This window comes from Mesoplodon densirostris, chromosome 6 (assembly GCF_025265405.1).
Source record: "Mesoplodon densirostris isolate mMesDen1 chromosome 6, mMesDen1 primary haplotype, whole genome shotgun sequence".
NCBI lineage: Eukaryota > Metazoa > Chordata > Mammalia > Artiodactyla > Ziphiidae > Mesoplodon > Mesoplodon densirostris.
In genome coordinates, this window is record NC_082666.1 from 37,739,013 (window position 1) to 37,758,600 (window position 19,588).

The 19,588-nt window shown below is 39.9% G+C and overlaps 1 protein-coding gene across 1 annotated transcript; it reads right to left on the reverse strand.

Annotated features, from left to right (window-relative positions):
* Positions 1-5,040: 5,040 nt before the first annotated feature.
* ZFP37 (ZFP37 zinc finger protein) lies at positions 5,041-19,253 on the reverse strand. The gene is made up of 4 exons (XM_060101827.1): positions 19,099-19,253; positions 14,728-14,854; positions 14,287-14,421; positions 5,041-7,730 (listed from the first exon to the last, which is right to left on the reverse strand). The coding sequence occupies exons 1-4, from the start codon at positions 19,228-19,230 to the stop codon at positions 6,220-6,222; spliced, it is 1,905 nt and encodes a 634-aa protein (XP_059957810.1). The 5' UTR covers positions 19,231-19,253; the 3' UTR covers positions 5,041-6,219.
* Between the last annotated feature and the right edge of the window lie 335 nt (positions 19,254-19,588).

Below are 19,588 nucleotides of genomic sequence, written 5' to 3' on the forward strand. Positions count from 1 at the left end.
GGGCCTCTCACTGCTGTGGCCTCTCCCGTTGCGGAGCACAGGCTCCGGACACACAGGCTCCGCGGCCATGGCTCGCGGGCCCAGCCGCTCCGCGGCATGTGGGATCTTCCGGGATCGGGGCACGAACCCGTGTCCCCTGCATCGGCAGGCGGACTCTCAACCACTGCGCCACCAGGGAAGCCCCACCTCCATTCTTAAAGGATATTTTTGCTAGATATAGAATTTGAGGTTGAGGTTGAAGGTTTTTTTGGTTTTTTTCTACAACATTTTTAAGGATACCGATCCACTGTCTTCTGGCCTCCACAGTTTTTGATGATAAGTCACCAATCATTAAGATTGTTTTTATCAAATATGTGTCAGTTTTTCCCCTGGATTTCAAGATTTTCTTTCTTTCTTTCTTTTTTTAAAGATATTGATTTGGAACATGCTCTTCTTTTAAAAAAAATATTTATTTATTTATTTATTTATCTTGGCTGCGCTGGGTCTTAGTTGCAGCACGCAGGCTTCTTAGTTGTGGCATGTGGGCTTCTTAGTTGCGGCATGCAGACTTTTAGTTGCAGCGTGCATGCAGGATCTAGTTCCCCGACCAGGGATCAAATCTGGGCCCCCTGCATTGGGAGCATGGAGTCTTGGGACCAGGGAAGTCCCAAGATTTTATTTCTATCTTTAAGTTATAGAGCTTGTCTAGGAAGTACCTAATCATGGTTTTCTTAATTTTTCATCCTGCTTGGAGTTTGCTGAGATTCTCAAATCAGTATATTTATGTCATTTACCAAACTTGGGGAAGTATCAGCCATTATATCTTCAAATATTTTGTATGTCCCATTCTCTCCTCACTCTCCTTTTGGGACTTCATCTAAATATATGCAAGACATGGTTTTTTTGTCCCCCAAGTCACAGGTTAAATGTCTTTTCATCATTTTTCTCTCACTTGTTTGGTCATTTCTACTGATCTATTTCAAGTCAATGACTCTTTCCCCTCTAATTTACATTTGGCAAACTTATCCTGTGAATTTTAGATTTCAGACATTGTATTTTTCAGTTCGAGAATTTTCTTTTGGTTTTTCTTTTTTTTTTCCATTTTTTTTTATTAGTTTCTGCTTTATAACAAAGTGAATCAGTCATACATATACATCTGTTCCCACAGCCCCTCCCTCATGCATCTCCCTCCCTCCCACCCTCCCCATCCCTCCCCTCCAGGCAGTCACAAAGCACCGAGCTGATCTCCCTGTGCTCTGCGGCTGCTTCCCACTATCTATCTACCCTACGTTTGGTAGTGTATATATGTCCATGCCTCTCTTTCGCTTTGTTACAGCTTACCCTGGTTTTTCTTTGTAGTTTCTATTTCTTCTCTGAGTTAAAAATCTTTACATTCATTTTGAGCATATTTTATTTCATTAAGCATAGTTATAATAGCTACATTAATATCCTCATCAGCTTATTCCAGTTTCTGGGTTGGTTGTCTGTTCTTGAAATGGGGTCACATTTTCCTAATTCTTTGAATGTCAAGTAAGTTTGTCATGTAACCTGGATATCATGAATGATAAGTTGTGGCAATTCTGGATTCCATTATATTTCTTGGAGGAGTGTTAATGTTTTTGTTCTATCAAGTAATTAACATCGTTGAACTCAGACTTTAAATTCCGTTGCTGAGGGAGCAGCACAAATGAAAGCTCAGTTCAAAAGACAAAGGGTTAGGAGTTGTGCCATACCTGCATGATTCAGGGGTCAGCCAGAGACTTGTGCAGACTTTATTCACATAATTTGGGTTCCCCCACTTTGAGTCTCTTTTCTGGGATTCTCCCCTCATTTTCCAGTAGCTGTGGTTGCTATGAACTCAGTCTTGTGGTTTTTCATGTTAAAAAAAACCTGCATGTTTTCACTCAAATTATCTCCCTCTACCACACCAACTTCTATCTTATGAGGTTGTCATACTTTATTTAATCAATTAATTGGCAACTTATGTTTTATCCAACTTCTCTGTGTTCTGTGATAATTATAGTACACCCTGATTGTGTTTCATAGAATACATTCCTGGAAGTAGGAGTGCAAAATATTTTCAGGCTTTGATGTATACTGTCAGATTTACATTTAAATAGGTTGTACAAACTTGACTACCAAAAGCAGTGTATGAGCAATCTTGTTTCTACCTCTCCTGCAAACCTGATTATTTTTTAAATCTTAATTTAATAGAAAAATTTCTTACTTTTTCCTCTTCTGTATGTCAGAGGAGTTCAGCGTCTTTCTCTCTCTTCCCACACCCTCAGATTCTAAAATATGTATGCCTGGAATGCTCTTCCATCATATATACATGACTTGTTTTCATATTCGTCAAGATTGTGTCACCACTAAGTAAGCTTGAGCTTGTATCACCACTACCACCATATTTAAAACTGCATTCTCTTACAATTGTATTTCCCTTCCCTGTTTTGTTTTTTGCCATACCACTTGTCACCCTCTGTCATATGCTGTATTTTAATTACAGTTGACTCTTGAACAACACAGGTTGAACTGTGTGGGTACAATTATACATGGATTTTTTTCAATAAATATATATAGTACTACATCATCCATGGTTGGTTGAATCCTTGGATATGGATCCACAGATTTGGAGGGCCGACTATGGGACGTAAGCATTTGCAGATCTTGGTATCTGTGGCTGGTCCTGGAACCAGTCCCCTGTGGATACCAAGGGACAACTATATTTAGATTTACTGCCTGCCTCCCACTCTAGAATTAAGCTCTCTGAGGACAAGATTTCTTTTCTTCTTGTTTTGTTGACTGCTATATCTCTAAGACTTAGAACAGTGACCAGCATATAGTAGATGATCAATATTTCTTGAATAAAGAAATGTTTTAAAACTGTTAATAATTAATTTTATGGATATATGCCTCCTCCTCTTCTTTTTTTTTTTTTTTTTTTTTTTTTTTTTTTTTTTTTTTTTTGCGGTATGTGGGCCTCTCACTGCTGTGGCCTCTCCCGTTGCGGAGCACAGGCTCCAGATGCGCATGCCCAGCGGCCATGGCTCACGGGCCCAGCCGCTCCGCGGCATATGGGATCCTCCCAGACCGGGGCACGAACCCGTATCCCCTGCATCGGCAGGCGGACTCTCAACCACTGCACCACCAGGGAGGCCCCCTCCTCTTCTTTATATTGAAGAAATGTCTCAGGAACATTTTAAAATATTTTAAAATTTTACTTAATTATTCAGATTAGTGATTCTCAAAGTGTTGTCCCCAGACCAGTAGCATTAGCATCTTCTGGGAACTTATTTAAAATGGAAGTTCTCAGGTCCCATCACAGACCTACTGAGTCAGAAATTTTGTGGGTGGGGCCCATTTCTAAAGTCCATGTTTTAACAAGCCCTCCAGGCCACTGTGATGCATGCCCAAGCTTGTGTATCATTGATTTAGACTCATATCTGTATGTCTATTTTCTTTCATTGTTTGCTTCTAATTTTTAAAATAAATTTATTTATTTATTTTTGGCTGTGTTGGGTCTTCGTTGCTGCATGCGGGCTTGCTCTAGTTGCAGCGAACGGGGGCTACTCTTCGTTGCAGTGCGCAGGCTTCTCATTGCAGTGGCTTCTCTTGTTGTGGAGCACAGGCTCTAGGAGCACGGGCCTCAGTAGTTGTGGCACGCGGGCTCAGTAGTTGTGGCTCGTGGGTTCTAGAGTGCAGGCTCAGTAGTTGTGGCGCACAGGCTTAATTGCTCTGTGGCATGTGGGATCTTCCCGGCTCAGGGCTTGAACCTGTGTCCCCTGCATTGGCAGGCAGATTCTTAACCACTGTGCCACCAGGGAAGCCCCGTTTGCTTCTAATTATTTTTAGACATCATTTCCTATTAATTGATACTAAATTTTAATTCATTTTTTACTGCACAGGATGACTTTCATCATTCATTTTTACTGTTCAAGTATACCTATATTCTTGACTGTCCCAGGTGTGGCACTACCATGGGTTCTCCAAGAAGTGTAGGAAATTTCTAGCCATGTGTGCAACTGTTTTATTCTTCTACAAAATACAGATTTTCTACAGCTCTGGACAGTGATGATTCATTCTGTGCATAGTGCTAGATTTTCACCTGGTAATAAATTACTGATGGAAATGGCTTTCACATTTCATTTTCTTCCCTGACAGTAAATGTTACTTGGTAATGAGAGCATAATATCCGTGAGTTAATCTTTCAATACATGTATGTGCACACGTGCATACACACATGCACACGTTCCATTCTAAATATTCATACTTTTTAATTCTCCAAAATGAGTTCAAGAAGGCAGGCATTGGAATAGGAAATATTTGCAAAGATGGTATTTAATCACATATGGTTGAGGGTCCATAATTATGCTAGGCTAGTATCTAGGTGAAATATTTATTGAGAAGTATTGACCATGACTAGACAAGTCTTTCCTACCAACTTATATGTTTATTCTGAGGAATATATCAGGTAATGCAGTGAATGTGCTGTGAAAAATGTAAAAGGTGACATACATATCAAATATTATTATTACCTTATATTACAAAACCATTTTTGTCCTTATGTTACTGTTTTTATTGTAACAACTTAAATTTTAGAACAGTTTAGCTGTATTTTTTAATCTATGACTCATGAGTAAAAATAGGAAAATAGGTTTCCTGTGCAAACCCAAATTGATTAACAGTATCTTCTGGAATGCATGCTTAAGAATGATTCTGAGGCCAAGTCTAGATTCACTCAGAAAGAGTGTAGTGATACATTAACAAGGTCTGCTATTGGGCAAGAACAGGAAGTAGTGCCATTTGTTGCAATACATTTGAAATCCCAGATTGAGGTATTTGTGTATAAGCACTTTGAATATGAGATAAAATAGAGTGATTGTGCAGAAAATCACTTTCATTCAGCTGCAATCACAGTTCACCTTCAGTCTTTAAAAATATGATGAATAAAAGAAGCACAGTGCTGAGTTATAGTTGTAATTCATTATTTTAATGAAAGAACATGTTTGATAGGAAAAGCCTTTGTGAATTCAATATCAAATTTAATACCATATCCTCATTCATGAATAAGCATAGAAACTCTTACTTTGTCAAATGACATCATGGAGTAGGTTCAGTGAAAATTTTCATTAGTATTGATTTATACATATTAAAAGGATTTTAATTGTGAAAATAGTATATGTACATGATTTAAAAATTTAAAGAGTATACAATAAAAAGGAGGTCTCCCTCCCATCCCAGACCCCATTCCTGTAGTCCTGTGCCCAATGGCAACCACTAAGTTTCTTTTGTAATTTTTCAAACCAATCTACTCACATATAAATATACGTATATATACACAAATACATACATACATACACACAGACAGACAGGAAAACACACACACCCTTTTGTACACAAGTGGGAACAAACTATATACACAGTTGAGCAACCTGCTTTTTTCACTCAACAATATATCTTGGATAGCATTCCCTACCAGCACCTGTGTGTTCTCAGCTGATTACTTTCATTTTCTCTTAATTTTGTGTTAACATTTTTTTAACATAGATAATAACCCTTTTATAAAGTTTTCTGCTGACGCAGGGACTAGCAAAGACAATAAGAAGAGCTGCATGATAGCATCAAAGATGAAACTCATACCAATGGTCACACACATTTATACATGGCAATAAACAGATATGCAAATTCAATTCTCGTATGTGGTGCTTAAGTACACAACCCTCAAGCAACTCAGGAATTGTCAGAAAATGTAATTTGTTTCTCTAGTGCTCTGATTATTCAATTTTTAACAATTTTAAAAGCTTTATTTTCAATCTGAATATATAGATCATTTATAATAATTTTTTGTGTGTGTGGTACGCGGGCCTCTCACTGTTGTGGCCTCTCCCATTGCGGAGCACAGGCTCCGGATGCGCAGGCTCAGCGGCCATGGCTCAAGGGCCTAGCCACTCCACGGCATGTGGGATCTTCCCAGACCGGGGCACAAACCCGTGTCCCCTGCATTGGCAGGTGGACTCTCAACCACTGCGCCACCAGGGAAGCCCTATAATAATTATTTTTAAAATATTTTATATAAAAGGTTTAAACTCTCCATCCATTTCTTCCATGTGATGACTCATTTTCAAATTCTCTCATGTGTAACGAGGTATGACTTCTTGTTAAAAGCTTTCTAACATTCTTTAAAGTTAGAATACTTCTAAGATTAAATAAAACCTTTAGTTCAGATTTCCCACACTAATTTCACTCATGAGATCTCTCTTCTGAATGAGTTTTCATATGTTTAGTAAGGGATGCATTTTGTTTGAAGGCTTTTCCACATTCATTACATTCATAAGGTTTCTCTCCAGTGTGGGATCTCTGATGTATAACAAGTTGTGACTTTGCATTGAATGCTTTTCCACATTCATTACATTCATAGGGTTTCTCCCCAGTATGAGTTCTCTGATGTACAATGAGGTGTGACTTTTGGGTAAAGGCTTTCCCACATTCATTACATTCATAGGGCTTCTCCCCAGTATGAACTCTCTGATGTTGAGTAAGACCTTCAATTTGCTTGAAAGCCTTCCCACATTGATTGCATTCAAAAGGACTTTCACCTGTATGAGTTCTCATATGGTAAGTAAGAGATGAGCTATGTCCAAAGGCTTTTCCACATTCATTACATTTATAGGGTTTCTCTTTAGTATGAGTTCTTTGATGTATAATGAGGTGCGACTTCTTGCTGAAAGCTTTCCCACATTCACTACATTGAAAGGGTTTCTCACCTGTATGAATTCTCATATGTTTAGTAAGGGATGAGCTATACTTAAAGGCTTTTCCACATTCATTACATTCGTATGGTATTTCACCTGTATGAGTTCTCACATGTTCCGTAAGAGATGAGTTATACCTAAAGGACTTTCCACATTCCTTACATTCATAGGGCTTCTCGCCTGTATGAGATCTCACATGTTGAATAAGGTTTGAGCTATGTCTGAAGGTTTTCCCACATTCAGTACATTCATAGGGCTTTTCCCCAGTATGAACTCTCAGATGGTCAGTGAGGGCATGTTTATGACCATGGGCTTTGCCACACTGAATACACTCATATGGTTTTTCTCCAGTGTGAGTTCTCTGGTGCACAACAAGGTGTGATTTTTGGCTAAAGGCTATCCCACATTCATTACATTCATATGGTTTCTCACCTGTATGAATTCTCTGATGGTCAACGAGTCCTTGTTTGTGGCTAAGAACCTTCCCACATTCATTACATTCATATGGTTTCACTTTATTCTGAGTTTTGTCACGCTTAGTAGGAGATGAGCTATGGCTGGATGATTCCTTATGTTTTTCTCCAGTTTGAATTTTGTCCTGTTCAGTATGTTTCTTGCCAGTTTGAGTTTTGTCAGGCCTATTAGATGAGCTATGGTTGGGTAATTTCTCACATTTTTTTCCAGTTTGATTTTTGTCTTTCTTTGTATCAGATAAGCTATGGCTGAATGATTTCGTATGCTCTTTAGCTACATCAGGTTTCTTTTCTACATAATTTCTTACATGACCAGGTAAGTCTAAATTCTTTCCATGTGAATCAAATTTAAGAAGCTTTTTTTTTGAAGGAACATATTTTGTACTCACATTTTTTTTCCGCAAAGAACTACATTCATGGCCCTTTTTCTTAGTCAGAGTTGTTTTCTTGAAAGCAACTTCCCTAAGGAGTTTGTTTTGAGATTCCTGGTGGTTCTCTAGCTGGTCATCATCTTGCTGGACTTCTTCTAAAGTGGAATTCAATGAGACATTCTTGTGAATCTTTGCACTCTTATATTTTGGAATACAACTTATAAAGAAATGCCTTGTTGTGGGGCTGAATCTTTATTCAAGCCTAGTATCCTAAAGTGAATGAAATATCAAGTGCAAGTGTCCCTGTCTTTTTGGACTTGAGGGGGAAAGTGCTGTAGTAAAAACAGGAAAAGAAAATTGACAATAGTGATTAGAAAAAGGCTTTGGCTGTTTATAAATATGACCTTGCAACCTGGGATAAAAGATGAAATAAACACAAGGAGCAGTGAATAAAAAACAGATGAAGTTAAAAGCTTGTAATTGTTGTTGACACTTTTTGAAGTCTCTCCTCAGCCCAAGCTGCCCAGCTTTAATAACTGCCAATCCACCAATAGTATTTGGCTCTTACAGCCCATCTATATTCATCCAACTCTCCATAGTCACGGTTGGAGACAGCTCGCTCCAGCCAAGATGTCCAATAAGAGTATGTCTCCTAAAAACTTAGACTCTAGTTAGTCTCCACTGGGTGCTAAATTTAAAAATGATATAAGACAAGTACTACAAAGCCACATTTTCCCTTTGTAAACAGAAAGTTCATCAGTACAAAGAATAAAGCTTTCATCCAAAGAAAAGCAGAGATGTAAGATCATGTGTCCTCAAAGAGACCATTTGCATAATCCCAGTTCCTAATGGCTTCCCAGTACTGGTTCTAGTCCCCAGCTGAAGTATCACCCCTTAGGTTACAAGAAGCCTTATAATAAATTCCTCCATTTACTTAGGATAGCTCAAGTAAAATTTTGTTATTGCTCCCCAAAGAGCCAAAATAAGAGAAAATAAGGTAAGTCCATCAAAGAGTACTGAACAGCATATAGATGACTGAGGGATTAGCAGGAAAGGATGTTCCACTGCTACCACCCATGATTAATATAATAATGCAATTCCTGTAGTAAGAAACATCCCACAATTTCTATGAGTTACCTGATGTTTTTACCATATTATAAAGTTTGATAATGGCAAATAAACTTTACACCATTTGGATTTACAGTGTACACACACACTTGTTTTCCAATAGTTTGCTATGGAGCACACCTTCCTGACAGGTCACTCTAATTGCCAATTATAAATTTTAAGCTAATTCCTAACTCTAAGTGATTGCTCACATTCTTTCCTCCACACATTATACAATTATACATTTTGAGATATCTTCTCAATCTATGCTTCCCTTCTCTGAGACCACCACCCACATTGACAGATGTAGGCAGCCATGTTTGTAGTGTATGATCCAACTTCTCCTTGAAAACAATTGATCGGACAGTGGTAAACACCAGGCTCCAGCTATTCAACAATTCTCCTAAGAACTTAGAATTGAAACTTGAAGACTTCTGTTAGCTAGATATGGACGTTACATATGTAAAAACCAAACAATTCAGAAGCTAGGACTACCATTTGGGGGGTGGCCTTTTTCAGCTATGGACATGGAAAAACAGAAAAAGCTTCAGGATAGGAATCAAAGAGACTCAAAGAGAGAAGCAGATATAAGAGTCCCCATGACCTCAGAAAGAAAGAGATAAAAAGTGAATAGTTGTTTTACTAGTAAAAGAACATTACATGGATAAAGTGAAAACTGAGTTCAAACAGAAAAGAGTTATGGTGTTTGAATATATAGCTGGGAAATACTATTACTTTTATGGAGAACTTTTAAGAGATTAGTTCCCATGGAGTAGATCAATTTTTATAAGTATACATAAAGTAGTGTTATACTTATAGTAGGAAGAATTGGAGTTGCCAGCTGTTTTTTCATCTAGGAAATTTTAAGTGATGCAAGCATCCTGAGAGAAAGAGTATAACAAGAACTTTTATGTAGCATGACAAGGCTGAATCTTCCAATGTCCAAGGATGCTGGGGAGGATGGAGGCAAATCTCCTTCTGGGAAGAAAGGGATCAAAACTCAAACCTTTCCCCTTGAGGTGTAACATTATAAGAACCTCTTATGATGATGATTTGGGCTGGTTCCAACTGACATTGGCCAGCTGGAAAAGATATAAAGCACCACAAGAGAAATTTACCATGAGGGAGGGGAGGAGGCTCTGAACTAGTGAACTGGTATAATAATAGGGTAATACTACGAGAGAGCTGGGTCTGGCAGAGCATGTAATTAAGGCTATAAACTTGTCCTGAATCTGAGACAGTAACTAAGACATGAATTTTAAGCTAAAATGACTGTAACTTCAGAAACTGAAGCATGGAGCTCATTAGACCCAGTGAATCATTGGAGGGAATAGAATAGTCCCTCCTTGAAGAAACTTCAAGGACGATAGAAGAACCTGAGCCAAGAATAGAGTCACTGTAGCAATGACAAAAATGTATGTATTAAATGACTCAGGATTATTTTTTAGTTGTAACACCAAGTATCAGCGAGAAAAGTGAAGACGGCCAAAACTGGAGACACTAATGGATGGATCAAAAACTCTATGAAGGACTTCCCTGGTGGCTCAGTGGTTGAGAATCCGCCTGCCAATGCAGGGGACACGGGTTTGAGCCCTGGTCCGGAAGATCCCACATGCCGTGGAACAACTAAGCCCGTGCACTGAAACTACTGAGCCTGCGCTCTAGAGCCCGCGAGCCACAACTACTGAGCCCTCATGCCACAGCTACTGAAGCCCAGGAGCCTAGAGCCTGTGCTCTGCAACAAGACAAGCCACCGCAATGAGAAGCCTGCACACAGCAATGAAGAGTAGCCGCTGCTCACCACAACTAGAGAAAGCCTGCGCGCAGCAACAAAGACCCAACGCAGCCAAAAATAAATAAATAAAATAAAATAAACAAAAACAAACAAACAAAAAAAACTCTATGAAGTCTCTTCATTTGTCATTTGAAGGACTGGTCCCTCTGGTTTTGGGAAATTCATGGAGTCTTGAAAAATTCAATGTTAGAAGAAACTGAAAAAGATACTGTGGATATTCTGCTAATTTGGGGACTACAGTGATATATAATAACTGAATATTTTAATGTTTGGTGGCAACATCTAAGATGAATTTTTTAAAGGGGGGATTTAATAATCTACCTAAGAATTAGAGCAATTTAGGTATGGGACAATATGAATCTAATTTGGGTGATGTCAGTCAGAACTGAGGGGGGAAAAAAAATCAGGAACTGAGGAAAGAATAGTAAGAGGGAAGGCAGAGAGCAAGGATTCATGGGAACTCCATGGCAGACAGGCCTAAAATCTGACCCTGATAAAAACAAGGAAGGTGGAAGGAAGCTCTAATTTAGAAAGAAAGATAAAGCTTTCAGTTTCTGACCATCTGAGAATAAGCTATCCTGTAAGGAGGTAAAATATAAGACAAAGGAATTGAAGATTTACCTGGACAAGATAAATTTATCTTGGAAGTCACCAGTATAGAATAAATAGCTTGTATTTACACAGTAGACTATTCCTTTGAGGGAAACAGAATTTAAAAAAAGAATAGGGGCTTCCCTGGTGGCGCAGTGGTTGAGAGTCCGCCTGCCGATGCAGGGGACACGGGTTCGTGCCCCGGTCCGGGAGGATCCCACATGCCACGGAGCAGCTGGGCCCGCGAGCCATGGCCACTGAGCCTGCGCGTCCGGAGCCCGTGCTCCGCAACGGGAGAGGCCACAACAGTGAGAGGCCCGCGTACCACAAAATAAATAAATAAATAAATAAAATAAAAATAAAAAAAGAATAGATAGTAGAAGACAAAACCTTAGGGATACTTCAACAAAGTGAGAAAGAAGAGAATCTGGTGAAAAAATTGGTAAAGGAACACTTAAACGATACAATCAGATTCAAGTGGTATAATTCAAGCTAGGTGGGCAAGAATTTCAGGCTGATCAAAACTATTAAAATATGCACTGGAAGGTTACCACTGCTGACTTTAAAGTCAGAAATTGTTAGAGGCATGGATCCTATGGAATTTGACTGCAAGGGTTAGGGAGAAAATGGAAATAATGTTGATGGTATAGACCACAGGTCTAGAGCACTTCACAGTGAAAGGGGGGAAATGGAAAGTAATGAGGGGCAGGAGGATCACGCCAAGAGATCTGGATAGGGACAGATTTAAGAATACTTGAATCTCTAAGGAGAGAAATTTGATACTATGGGGTCTAAGAGTGTGGGTGGACGAAGGGAGAAAAGCTGAGGATACTAGGAAAAGGGAGGATAATTTTAAAAAGCATTGCTTTAGAGAGGTAAGCAGGAATGGGATTACTTAAGAAAACAGCTAAAAGCGTTCACTGCTCTTTCTCAAAACTGAGCAACAGAGAGCAAGGATGAGGAAAGATGGCTATATGGAAGGGTCAGTTAGGCATCTGATGGTCTGGTACTCAAGGTTTAGAGCCCTGTTTTTCACCTTTTTCCCTACCACAACCCAAGTGGTATGGCAGACTGTATTATTGTTCCTGGTGGATTACACCTCCCAGGCCCACTGCATGGCCATTTGAATCCTCCCTGTGAAAGGAGTATACATTCCTACCCAGTTGAACTCAGGAGTGGCCAGGTGATCTGCTCTGACTAATGAACCAATAAAATGTAAGCAGAAAGAGATATCTACCACATCCAATCGGTGACTTTAAGTCATCATATGGTTCCACTCCCTCTTCATTGCCTCTGTAATGAGACCAGAATTTGCCAAATAGGGACTGCTCTTTCAGTGTAGGTCACAAGATAATGTGGAAAGGGGCTGCAGCTTGAGCAAGAAACAAATCTTTCTTTTTGTAGGCCACTAAGATTTTGGGGTCTTTCTCTAATGGGACGTAACTTAGCCTAAGCTGACTGATACAAATGGTATAAGCAAATCTCCATAAGTCACACTGGCTCCCGACTACAGTGAATCTCCTATGAGAACCTCTCATGTGGACAGGTTCACAGAAGGAAGAGATATTAGAATCTCCAAGGTTGGAGAAAAAGAGTTTGAACTCTTTTTCCCCCAGGAGATTTTGATATTTTTCTACTGCTACTTCCTAGGATCTATAAGACGAATTTAAGAATAAATTATTCACAGAATTCCAAACCCATGTACCTATGGTCAATTAATCTATGACAAAGGAGGCAAGAATATGCAATGGAGAAAAGACAGTTCTCTTCAATAAGTGGTGCTGGGAAAACTAGACAGCTACATGTGAAAGAATGAAATTAGAACATTCTCCAACACCATACACAAAAATAAACTCAAAATGGATTAAAGACCTAAATGTAAGATCAGATACTATAAAACTCCTAGAGGAAAACACAGGCAGAACAATCTTTGACATAAACTGCAGCAATATCTTTTTGGACCTTCTCCTAGAGTAATGGAAATAAAATCAAAAATAAACAAATGGGACCAAATCAAACTTAAAAGCTTTTGCACAGCACAGGAAACCATAAACAAAATGAAAAGACAATCTACAGAATGGGAGAGAATATTTGCAAACTATGTAACCAACAAGGGATTAATCTCCAAAATATAAAAACAGCTCATACAGCTCAATAGCAAAAAAAAAAAAAAAAAAAAAAAAAAAAGCAAAAAACAACGCAATCAAAAACTGGGCAGAAGATCTAAACAGACATTTCTCCAAAGAAGACATACAGATGGCCAACAGGCACATGAAAAGATGCTCAACACTGCTAATTATTAGAGAAATGCAAATCAAAACCACAATGAGGTATCACCTCACACCAGTCAGAATGGCCATCAAAAAGTCTACAAATAATAAATGCTGGAGAGGATGTGGAGAAAAAGGAACCCTCCAATACTGTTAGTGGGAATGTAAATTGGTACAGTCACTATGGAAGACAGTATGGAGGTTTCTTAAAAAACTAAGAATAGAGCCACCACATGATCCTGCAATCCCACTCCTGGGCATATATCTAGAGAAAACCATAATTCGAAAAGATACATGCACCCCAATGTTCACTGCAGCACTATTTATAATAGCCAAGACATGGAAGCAACCTAAATGTCCATCAACAGATAAATGGAAAAAGAAGATGTGGTATATTTATACAATGGAATATTACTCAGCCATAAAAAAGAATGAAATAATGCCATTTGCAGCAACATGGATGGACCTAGAGATTATCATACTAAGTGAAGTAAACCAGACAGAGAAAGACAAATATCATACAATATCACTTATATGTGGAATCTAAAAAAAAATGATACAAATGAACTGTACAAAACAGAAGCAGACCTACAGACATAGAAAACAAACTTATGGTTACCAAAGGGGAAAGATGGGAGGAAGGGATAATTTAGGAATTTGGGATTAACATATACACACTACTGTATATAAAACAGAAAACCAACAAGGACCTACTGTATAGCACAGGGAAATATACTCAATATTTTGCAATAGCCTATAAGGGAAAAGAATCTTTAAAAATATATGTATGTATAACTGAATCACTTTGCTGTATGCCTCAAACTAACACAATATTGTAAATCAACTATACTTCAATAAAAAGAAAAATGTGTATTTTTAAAATTAATAAATAATAAAAATGTGAAAAAAAAGAATTCCAAAGTTACCACCAAAAAACTAGGAACTTACTTCCATTGGCTCCTATTCCCTTGGGTCTTGTTATTTCACTCAGACCACTTTGTCTGGGTCTTTTCCCCTTCCCCAGCCATGGCTCTTCTCCTTTTCCCAACTTGGATATCATGTCTGGTTTGAGAGCTTGATACCCTATTCATGAGAAAAGATAGAAATTGAGTGTTAGAACAACAAACATTCCAGAAATCAAGCCCTACCATTTAAGCTTCAGAGCTTTTAAAGGATAAAAGAACACATGGCTTCTGAATTTCACAGTGCAGATGTCCATGTACCCCATCTGAGTAGATCCTCCATTTTCAAGGCAGGAGCACAAGTATTTTAGCTAGTACCCAAAGGGGATTAAAACTCTTTGATTCATAAAAATTAAGGATAAACTTATCCAAGGACTTCAGAGAGAAGGCATCACAGTAGGCACACTTTGAATTACTTTGTCCTTACCCATTGAGGCTAGGTTGCTGTAATTCTCCAGCATCACATCCTTGTACAGGCTCTTTTGAGCAGGATCTAGTTGCTCCCATTCCTTCTTGGTAAAGGCCATAGTCACATCTTTGAATGTTACCGATCCCTGTAATAGCACATTCCTAGTTCAGTCCAATGTTATCCACATCAGTGAAAGATGCAGACAAGATAATAATGACTTTCTCTTACCTTGACCATTCACTGATGATCATAATGTTATACGTGGGGCTTATTTTTTTACCCACTTTTGCATTTTTGTTTTTGAGAGACAAAAATCATATTAAGAAATGTCCCTATAATGGACTCTATGTTTGTGTCCCCCCAATTCGTTGTTGAAACCTTGCCCTCCAATGTGATGATATTAGGAGATAGGGCCTTTGGGAGATAATTAGGATTCAATGAGTTCATGAGAGGGGAGTCCTCATAAATGGGATCAGTGCCCTTATAAGAGTCAATGAGAGAGCCTGCTTCCTGTCTCTGTGCTTTCTGCCAAGTAAGGATCCAACAAGAAGCCTGAAACCTGGAAGAGGGCTGTCGCCAGATCCCGACCCGATGTCAGACTACTAGCCTCTAGAACTGTCAGAAACAAATTTCTGTTGTTTATAAGCCACTTAGTCTACGGTACTTTGAAAAAAAATCCTATGATTATCAGAGAGATAGGCAATTACAACAAACAAACAAACCAGAATCAGTCTTCATCTTTTCTTCTGTAACTAAAGACTATGGAGTAGTGTTTATAGAGTTCTGAGGTAGAAGAATTGAGACCCTTGGTTTTTATGACCAGTCAAAAAATCATTTATGTTTGGAAGCAAAAGTAGGTATTTTAGGCATGTAAGGATGCAGAAAGTATATTACCTATGTACTTTAGAAATAAAGAGAAGGAGGGAGGGAGAAACTGGGAATGTGGTAGGAAAAGGAGAGATAGGAGGAGAAGAAGAAGAGGAATGATTTTTAAAAGAAGGAAAATTGGATCAGAATAAAGATTTCAAGATTGGGAAAGACTTAAGCATATACAAGAGAGAACTATGAATAATAAAACCAGTAAAATGTCTAGTTACATCCAAGTAACTTGATAACATTCTTGTGCAACTGTTATAAAAGTAACCTTAAAATCAAGAGGTATGATGTAAGAAAAATAAGCAGGCATATAACTGGTTGGGGACAGGGGAGAAATTAAAGCATGTTAAACTTCTCCTCTTATTAGGCAGCTACTGGAGAATTCTGAAACTGATAAGTATACATTCAAACATGTCTGCTTAACATTTAAAGATCACCCCTGACCACCATAAACCACCAATAAATTAGCTGCATGTCTCACCAATCTCTGACCTCACAAACGTCCAGTCACTGATTCCTATAACTCCTGTCATTAATTGTCACTGGCCTCCCAATCACTGAGCCAGCATGGCCCTTCCTAATCACTAAGCCTATAATTCCAAAATTACTGATCCCAACAAACCTCCCAATCACTAACAGCAACAGATCTCCCCAGTCACTTGCCCCACAAACACTCTGATTACATATTCCCACAGGTTCCTCAACTTTTTTTTTTTTTTTTTTTTTTTGCGGTACGTGGGCCTCTCACTGTTGTGGCCTCTCCCGTTGCAGAGCACAGGCTCCGGACGTGCAGGCCCAGCGGCCATGGCTCACGGGCCCAGCCGCTCCGCGGCACGTGGGATCCTCCCGGACCGGGGCACGAACCCATGTCCCCTGCATTGGCAGGCGGACTCTCAACCACTGCGCCACCAGGGAAGCCCTCCCCAACTATTGATACCAGTGGAACATATCAATCTCCATCTCTGATATCACCCCAAATCCTATCAATCTCCAGTCACTGATGCCAACAGAAATCTCAAACAGTGGCTTTTACAGAAACTCTAATCACTGCCAGTAAACTTCACTACACGCTCACCCTCTTTAGCCATTCCCTTTGCCTGCTTGCTTTAACCAAAACCTACCTGTCTCCTGAGGACTCTGTTCCCTTACAGTGATCCCCGTGGAGGTTGTTTGCCCACCTCCACCCCAACCTATGTACCTCAGGGCTTGAAAATGAAGTAAATTATACTTTCAACAGTTTTTCACTCATCCTTCAAAATCCCTATCTTGTTTAGAGTATCACCAGACTTTAACTCATTAATAGTCTGGTTCGATGATTCACTAGGAGGACTCATAGGGTTCAGCATATAGCTGTACTCATAGCTATGATTTAGCACAGCAAAAGAATTCAGTGCAGAATCAGCTAAGGAAAAAGCTGCATGAGGTGAAGTCCACAGGAAGCCAGGAACAAGTTTTCAAGAGTCCTCTCTCAGTAGAGTCACACAGTACATACTTAATTCTTTCAGAAATGAGTTGTGCTAACACATATGAAATGTTGTTTACCAAACGATGCTACTAACAGGGGCTTAATTTCGAAAATATACAAACAGCTCATAGAACTCAATAAAAAAAAAAAACCCAATAAAAAAATAGGCAGAAGACCTAAATGGACATTTCTCCAAAGAAGACATAAAGATGGCCAATAGGCACATGAAAAAATGTTCAACATTGCTAATTATTAGAGAAATGCAAATCAAAACTACAATGAGGTGTTACCTCACACTGGTCAGAACGGCCATCATTAAAAAGTCTACAAATAATAAATTCTGGAGAGGATGTGGAGAAAAGGGAACCCTCCTACACTATTGGTAGGAATGTAAATTGGTACAGCCACTATGGAGAACAGTACGGAGGCTCCTTAAGAAACTAAAAATAGAGTTGTCATAGGATCCAGCAACCCCACTACTCTTGGGCATATATTCAGAAAAGATGAAAACTCTAATTCGAAAAGATACATGTACCCCTATGCTCACTGCAGCACTATTTACAATGGCCAAAACATGGAAACAGCCTAAATGTCTGTTGACAGATGAATGCATAAAGATGTGGTGTGTGTGTGTGTGTATATACACACACACACACACACACACACACATATATACACACACAATGCAATACCACTCAGCCATATAAAAGAATGAAATAATGCCATTTTCACCAACATGGATGGACCTAGAGATTATCATACTAAGTGAAGTAAGTCAGACAAACACCATATGATATCACTTATATGTGGAATCTAAAATATGACACAAATGAACTTATTTACAAAACAGAAACAGACTCACAGACATTGAAAACAAACTTAGATTACCAAAGGGGAAAGGGGGTGGAGGAGGGATAAATTAGGAGTTTGGGATTCACAGATACAATCTACTATATATAAAATAGATAAACAACAAGGTCCTACTGTATAGCACAGGGAATTATATTCAATGTCTTGCAATAAACCATAATGGAAAAGAATATGAAAAAGAATATATGTATATATATATTTTTTTTTCACTTTGCTGTACACCAGAAACTAACACAACATCGTAAATCAACTATACTTCAATTTAAAAAAATGTTGTTTACCAATGCTTGGTAAACAACATTTTTAGGGGTTGGTCAAATAGGCACTCTCTGCCTAGCATATACAAAAGTCCCAGATTCCCAGAAAGAAATCAGGCATTCAGCATAAACCACATTGTTTCCATAGTTTAGGAACAGTGAGCCACTTTTAAAATTCCTGGGAATAGTGGGAACTCTCCTGAAATCTAAGTTCTCGGATGTTGGCCAAAGGTTAACCTTGCAATCAGACCTTTCTAAGGACAGCTGTTTCAGGTCTTTCATGTCAACTTTTCTGCACAGTCATCCTCCCTCATTCACTGAAAACTTTAACACCAGATCCCTTTTCACCACAGCCCTGCACTATCTCTATATCGATGCAGAAGAGCCTTTCAACATCCTGGCCTATTGTAAACCATCATCATCATCTCTTCGCTTTAACTACTGCAATAAGCTACTAACGGACCTCCCTGCACCTCTGCACGCAGCCCGGGACAATCCAGTCTAACTACCAAAGGCACCGTAATCACTGGCTCCCCTAGACATTCCCAGTTGCGACCCCCACAGACTCCCCAATCTTTGATACACCACAAAGCCCCCTTTTCTGATCCCCATGGCCTCCCAAACTCTGACTTTCCAGGGACCTCCACAGACCCCTCCCCTCCAACCACTGTCACCGCATATCCCTCAAACACCGATTTCCTCAAACTGCAGCAGTCACGGACTCCACAGACACCTCCCGAGCACTACTCCATAGATCCCTGAGTGTGCTAACACCATCCCCCTACCCCTGCAAGAGGCCCTCCAGTACCGACTCCAATTCCCGAATCACCTATCTTCACAGACTACAGTAACCCTCCAGTCACTGACGCCCGATACGACCGCAGCTGACCACCAGACCCCCCTCCCCATCATCGCACTCACCGCGGCGCTGCCCCCGGGTTCCGACACAGCCATCTCCGGGGGACACCCGGCCTGTTCAGCCGTCCCTACACTCCTCCTCCGGTCCGCGGTCTCTGGCTTTGTCAGGATCAGGGCGCAGGCGGAGGCCGACATGGCGGCCCCCCAGAGCGCGGCCTCTGCCAGTTCGGCAGCTGCGATGGCGCCGCCCCTGGGTATCCGCCCGGGCGCGGCCATCTTGACCGAGTAGCCGCCGTACAGTGGGGACCTGGCGCTCTCGACGGGCTCAGAGGTGGGTGGCCCGGCTAGCTGAGATGGCCTCGCAGTGGTGAAATGCAAGCGGGCAAAACCTGGCTTGCAGACTGCTCCCTGCAAAGTGCTTCACTGTGCCTGACAACCCACCCCCGGCGCTCAAAGGTTTCAACACTTAAGGACAGAATTTGGAGTTGCCTTTCCCAGTAAGTGCAGCCAGCTGCGGGGAAACCGGGAATCGCACTGCCTACTGCAGACTCCA

Coding starts and splice junctions, on each gene's coding strand:
- ZFP37 (XM_060101827.1), bottom strand. CDS start 19,230: ATGTCGGCCTCCGCCTGCGCCCTGATCCTGACAAAGCCAGAGACCGCG. Junction 14,855..19,098: donor AACCCGGGGGCAGCGCCGCG/GTGAGTGCGATG, acceptor GTGCTATTACAG/GGATCGGTAACATTCAAAGA. Junction 7,731..14,286: donor GGGAATAGGAGCCAATGGAA/GTAAGTTCCTAG, acceptor ATTCCACTTTAG/AAGAAGTCCAGCAAGATGAT.